Here is a 6,140-nt window from a genome sequence, read left to right as displayed (position 1 = left end):
CCACCTCCCTGGCCAACTGAAATGCTGGTTTCAGAGATTACAGTAATTACAGCCCCAGCATGAATTCCATACAAGCGCTAAATGAAACAGAACCTCAATTAAAAAAAAATAAACCTCCATTCTAGGAGAAAGACAACCCCCCGGGAAGTCCTAACTAGCGTGAAATGAACCTGCCAGGCCGCAAGCCCCACGTCCCTCCCCCACCCCACCCCCCCCCCCACCCACCCCGCCAAAACAACAACAACAACAACAACTTCTTAAGGTGGTCGCGGAGCTAGCGCCGGCACAACTGGTTGGCGGCGTCCCCAGTGGTTGCTAAAAGCAGCCAAGGACCCTCTCGACTCTCCAGACCATGGAGACCTGCCCTCATGTCAGCTCCAGGGCGCAGCACCACCTCCCATCGAAGAGAAGGCAGCTCTGGCAAATCACGTGAACTTTGGATAGATGTACATGTTCCAAAAGTACAAGGTGGAGAGTGAACCCAGCTGCAGTTTCCAGTCCTATTTATAAGTTTTTCATTCTTTTTTAAGGTGAAGGGAATTATGTTCCTTAAGGAAGAACTGGGTCCCGGGTGCCTTACATATTTATCTCATCTCATTATCAGAATCCCTTTTGAGATATTACCTCGCTCTCCCAATAAGGACACGGAGGCCCGCCCAGGTCACTCGGCAGAGGCAGGAGAACCCCGGGGCCGCCCCTGTGCCTCGCGCCCCTCGCGTGTCCGCAGGTGGGCGCCGGGACACCTCCGTCCGGCCTGTCCCCCGTCCTACCCCACCATCCAAAATATACTGCCATCTTTCCCGTTTCTACCACATTTCCAAGCCTCAAAGACCATCATTCTGAGAACTCCAAGCAGGGTACCCTTTCTCGAATTTCCCACAGCGCCCGGCCCCAGCTCACGTAGGGACGCGGGCCCCCCATGGCCCATAGGCCACCCACATTCGGGAGACTCTTAAGCGGGGATTTAATTTGTTTAAAACGGGCCTAGGAGAGCGTGCACTGAGTTAAAACCTCGTCCCCAGTCCCCCAAGTGCAGACTTATAAATGAAACCGAGAAAAAAAGAAATGGAACCGAGTCCTCAGACGCATTGAGCGCCGGGGCGGAACGGGCTGGCAAGGGGTGGCAGTCGTGGCAAAAACTCCATCTCTGCGGTCAATCCCAAGGTTACCGAAACTCTCCAGCCGCAGATTCCGCGCATGACTGTGCGGACACTTGGACCGCCTTAAGGAAGGCTGGGCCTAAGGAGCGAGAAGACTCCGCCCGGTTCCCTGAGATTGGCGTGCCCGGCCGAGGGCGGAAACCAAGTCCGCGCGGTATAAATATTCATGAGACGGCGCGGAGACTAGCGGGGCCGCAACAGGGAAGTTCGGTGAAGGGCGCAGCTCTGGCCGAAGAGGAGGTAGCTGTGGGCGCCAGTCGAGCCGCTCAGGTGTCTGCTCCGCCTTCCGGTCTGGATTTGATTCTGCATGTCTAGCGAGGAGGGGGCTGCCTGCACTTCGCCGATTGCCGGCTGGAGCGCGGACTTTTACCGGACCGACGCCGTGGAGAGAGGGACTGGGCCTCGGTGGAGGCGGGTCCCTACTCCGGAGGCAGCAGAGCAGCTTTGGGAACGAACATGAACCCCCGGGGGGCCTAAGGGTCCGTAGGGGCTGACCCCGCGCGGGAGCGGCCTGGCCCAGCCATCTTGACTGCGCGCGGCGGCCGGAAAGGAAACTTGCTGCGCCGCCGCCCTCTGCGCTCAGCCAAGTCACCGGCGCCGGCGCGACGCGGAGAGAACGCGAGTGAGGGACGATGAGCCGGCGGCCAGCCACTCTGCTCCGAAAGGGCTGAGCTCGATCAGGGTAAACCCCTAGGAACTGTAGCGCACTGCTGCAGCCACCCTCATCTTCCCGGAGCGGCGGGCTGCGCTGTGTGGACGTGTCCTGAGAAGGGATTAGGGACTAGGCGGATAAACAACCTCTGGAGAGAAACAGGAGAAAGACGAGTTAGGGCACTCACTCTCTTCTCCGGCTCTCTCTCTCTCTCTCTCTCTCTCTCTCTCTCTCTCTCTCTCTCTCTCTCTGGATCCTCCGGAGCCCCTCTGTTCACTGCCAGGAAGGCGAGGGAACGAAGCATGGAGTGGGGTTACCTGTTGGAAGTGACCTCCGTGCTGGCCGCCTTGACGCTGTTGCAGCGCTCCAGCGGCGCTGCGGCCGCCTCAGCCAAGGAGCTGGCTTGCCAAGAAATCACCGTGCCGCTGTGCAAGGGTATCGGCTATAACTACACCTACATGCCCAACCAGTTCAACCACGACACGCAGGACGAGGCGGGTCTGGAAGTGCATCAGTTCTGGCCGCTGGTAGAAATCCAGTGCTCGCCCGATCTCAAGTTCTTCCTGTGCAGCATGTACACGCCCATCTGCCTGGAGGACTACAAGAAGCCCCTGCCTCCCTGCCGCTCCGTGTGCGAGCGCGCCAAGGCCGGATGCGCACCCCTCATGCGCCAGTATGGCTTCGCCTGGCCGGACCGCATGCGCTGCGACCGGCTGCCCGAACAAGGAAACCCGGACACGCTGTGCATGGACTACAACCACACCGACCTCACCACAACTGCGCCCAGCCCGCCGCGCCGCCTGCCGCCACCGCCTCCTCCTGGTGAACGGCCGCCCTCGGGCAGCGGCCACGGCCGCCCGTCAGGGGCCAGGCCGGCGTCCCGAGGAAAGGGCGGGGGCATCGGGGACGCGGCATCTCCCCCAACTCGTGTCGGCGGGAAGGCGCGGCCCCCTGGCGGCGGCGCGGCGCCCTGCGAGCCGGGCTGCCAATGCCGTGCTCCAATGGTGAGTGTGGCCAGCGAGCGGCACCCGCTGTACAACCGCGTCAAGACTGGCCAAATTGCCAACTGCGCGCTGCCCTGCCACAACCCCTTCTTCAGCCAGGACGAACGAGCTTTCACTGTCTTCTGGATCGGCCTGTGGTCTGTGCTCTGCTTTGTGTCCACCTTCGCTACCGTGTCCACCTTCCTCATCGACATGGAACGCTTCAAGTACCCGGAGCGGCCCATCATCTTCCTCTCGGCCTGCTACCTCTTCGTGTCCGTCGGCTACCTGGTACGCCTGGTGGCGGGGCATGAAAAGGTGGCGTGCAGCGGTGGCGCGCCAGGCACGGGCGGCGCGGGCAGTGCGGGCGGCGCGGCTGCTGCGGGCGCGGGCGCGGCAGGGGCTGGCGCGGGCGGCCCAGGCGGGCGTGGTGAGTACCAGGAGCTGGGCACGGTGGAGCAGCATGTGCGCTACGAGACCACGGGCCCGGCTCTGTGCACCGTGGTCTTCCTGCTCGTCTACTTCTTCGGCATGGCCAGCTCTATCTGGTGGGTGATTCTGTCGCTCACGTGGTTTCTGGGCGGCGGGCATGAAATGGGGCAACGAGGCCATCGCGGGCTACTCGCAGTACTTTCCACCTGGCTGCGTGGCTCGTGCCCAGCGTGAAGTCTATCGCCGTGCTGGCGCTCAGCTCGGTGGACGGCGACCCGGTGGCGGGGCATCTGCTACGTGGGCAACCAGAGCCTTGACAACTTGCGCGGCTTCGTGCTGGCGCCACTCGTCATCTACCTTTTCATCGGCACCATGTTCCTGCTGGCCGGCTTCGTGTCTCTCTTCCGCATCCGCTCGGTCATAAAACAGCAGGGCGGCCCCACCAAGACGCACAAACTGGAGAAGCTCATGATCCGCCTGGGCCTCTTCACTGTGCTCTACACAGTGCCTGCCGCCATCGTGGTCGCCTGCCTCTTCTATGAGCAGCACAACCGCCCGCGCTGGGAGGCCACGCACAACTGTCCGTGCCTGCGGGACCTGCAGCCGGACCAGGCACGCCGGCCTGACTATGCGGTGTTCATGCTCAAGTACTTCATGTGCCTGGTCGTGGGCATCACCTCGGGCGTGTGGGTCTGGTCAGGCAAGACACTTGATTCGTGGAGGGCCCTGTGCACCCGCTGCTGCTGGGCCAGCAAGGGTGCTGCGGTGGGCGGGGGTGCTGGCGTGAGAGACACTGGCGGGCCCGGCGGGGGCGGGGGGAGTCGGCAGGGGGGCGGGCGGGGCAGCGGGCTCGCTCTACAGTGACATCAGCACAGGCCTGACGTGGCGATCTGGCACCGCCAGCTCAGTGTCTTACCCAAAGCAGATGCCATTGTCCCAAGTCTGAGCAGAGGGAAGGAAAGGGGGGCGAAGAGGCCAAGGGCTGCCAAGGGACACTCCAGGGGCTGATGTTCCCACCCCTTAACTGGGTTTTGTTTTGTTTTTTTGGTGTGTGTGGGTTTTTTGTGTTTTTTTTTTTTGACTGCTATTAGCATGATAATGAACTCTTAATGGTATCCATTAGCTGAGACTTAAATGACTGGCTTAGAACAAAGTACCTGGCATTGAGGACTCCCAGACCCAGCCTCCTTTCCTCCATTGATATGCGAGAAGCTCCTCACGGGAGGCGGGAGACCTTCATTTCAATTGGCAGAAAAGGGTGGACTCTCCAGCGTTCCCAGTACCCAAGGCTTGGAGCCCTCCTTGGTTGCCATTCGTGGAACTTGAAGCCAGATCTACAGATTTTTACCAGAGGGACCTATTTTTCTCCTATGTAAACTCTTACTCCTTATCCATCCTAAAGGAAGGATGATCGAAACCTAATTGGATTGAGTGGTTTGGGTATTCTTAATGACCAGGCAAATGCCTTAAGTAAATAAACATGAAATGTCTTAATTATACACCCCAAGTAAATACGGGTTTCTTACATTAGAGGATGTATTTATATAATTATGTGTTATGTGTAAAAAATGTAAAATATGTACATATCCAGAGATATACAGTCTGTACATTTTTTGTAAAAAGTTTAGAGGTCATTCCTGTAAGAACAAATATAAGTATTCTATTTTGTCAATAAAATGATTTTTGATAAATGATTTAAACATTGCCCTCTCCCCCTAACTCTTCTAAGCTGTTACCTTTAAAGTGTTTGCTAAGAACATGTTGGAAAAATGGACCCTTTCTGGTTTCTCTGTACACTGATCTTAGATATGGAGAAAATGGCCTGTTAATTCTAGTTCTTAAGTTGTTAGTAAAGTAAAAATCACTGTTGAACTGAAATCAAAACTGAGTTTTGCACCCTCCAAAGAGGTGGTGTTTTTAATGGTAGCTCTTTTTTGATCCATGGAAAACGCTCACCTTAGCATGTGTATATGGACTACTGCAAGGAAGTAATTCCACTCAGGCCTTGTTATTTATCTTGTATAATATTACTAAATGATTTACCCCACATTTTTTTTCTCTCTAATGTCCATGATTTTGAAAGCACCTGGACTGAACATACTTTTGAAGTGTAAAGGTGAATGTTTTAAACCCTCAGAATACAGTGTACAGTATGTATAAGTCACTTGACACTCTGTAGTGGAACAGGCACCCTTAATGGATTAAACTAATGGGTTAACATCTTAATGACCTTCCAGGCTTGTGTATATCAAATGTGCTGCTTTTCCTAGAGAAAAGGCTATTGTTCTTCTGTCAACACTAAACTAATTTATTTGAGCAGAAGGCTGTTGAATTAGCAGAAGAATGCTTTGGCAATTGTTGAACTTTTTACCTGTCTGCCCAGTGGCCCAGCACATCATTTCTTTAAGAGGAGCTAAATGAATAGTGTTAATCTGTAGGGAACTTGGTCTTTTGAGTTTGAAAAACTTTGATCTTTTCTCTCCAAATGCGCTGTAAAACTGAAGTTTCTTTAGCTGTTGCCAGGCTCTTCTTGGTACATACCAATTGGCCACCATGGAGCCTTAAAGTTCTTCCATTAAAGGGATGTGGTGGGACTTTTACTTTAAAAGGGAGAGAGCTCAGGAGAGGAAGACTTGTAACAGTGAAGACCAGAAGCACAAGTATGCTCAGCCTTTTGAACAGCTTTTCCAGGCATTGTTAGCCAGCCTGCAGGCAGCTAGGAATGGGTTGAAGCATCATAGAAAAGGGCTCTGAATGCCCTACAGGTGGTCTGCACACATAATCCCCCAATTTAAAGCATTTTCCTTTGCTGGACAATTGTATTACAAAACTCCCTTCTTTTTTGCTCCTAATTGAACCAATGAACTATTTATTATACATTACAAGTTTTTCCTTTAAAATAAAATAGAAAAC

At 54.8% G+C, this 6,140-nt stretch overlaps 1 protein-coding gene across 1 annotated transcript; it reads left to right on the top strand.

Moving 5' to 3' along the window:
• Positions 1-1,174: 1,174 nt before the first annotated feature.
• On the top strand, positions 1,175-4,927 carry FZD8 (frizzled class receptor 8). The gene is given in 5 exon segments (XM_006109602.3): positions 1,175-3,374; positions 3,376-3,426; positions 3,428-3,511; positions 3,513-4,048; positions 4,050-4,927. Coding segments are annotated over 5 exon segments (2,055 nt in total). The 5' UTR covers positions 1,175-2,114; the 3' UTR covers positions 4,174-4,927.
• The last annotated feature ends 1,213 nt before the right edge of the window (positions 4,928-6,140 follow it).

The sequence above is a fragment of the Myotis lucifugus genome, unplaced genomic scaffold (assembly GCF_000147115.1).
Source record: "Myotis lucifugus unplaced genomic scaffold, Myoluc2.0 scaffold_29, whole genome shotgun sequence".
Lineage (NCBI taxonomy): Eukaryota > Metazoa > Chordata > Mammalia > Chiroptera > Vespertilionidae > Myotis > Myotis lucifugus.
Note: the sequence above shows the minus strand (reverse complement) of the source record. Positions and strands in the feature narration are given on the sequence as shown.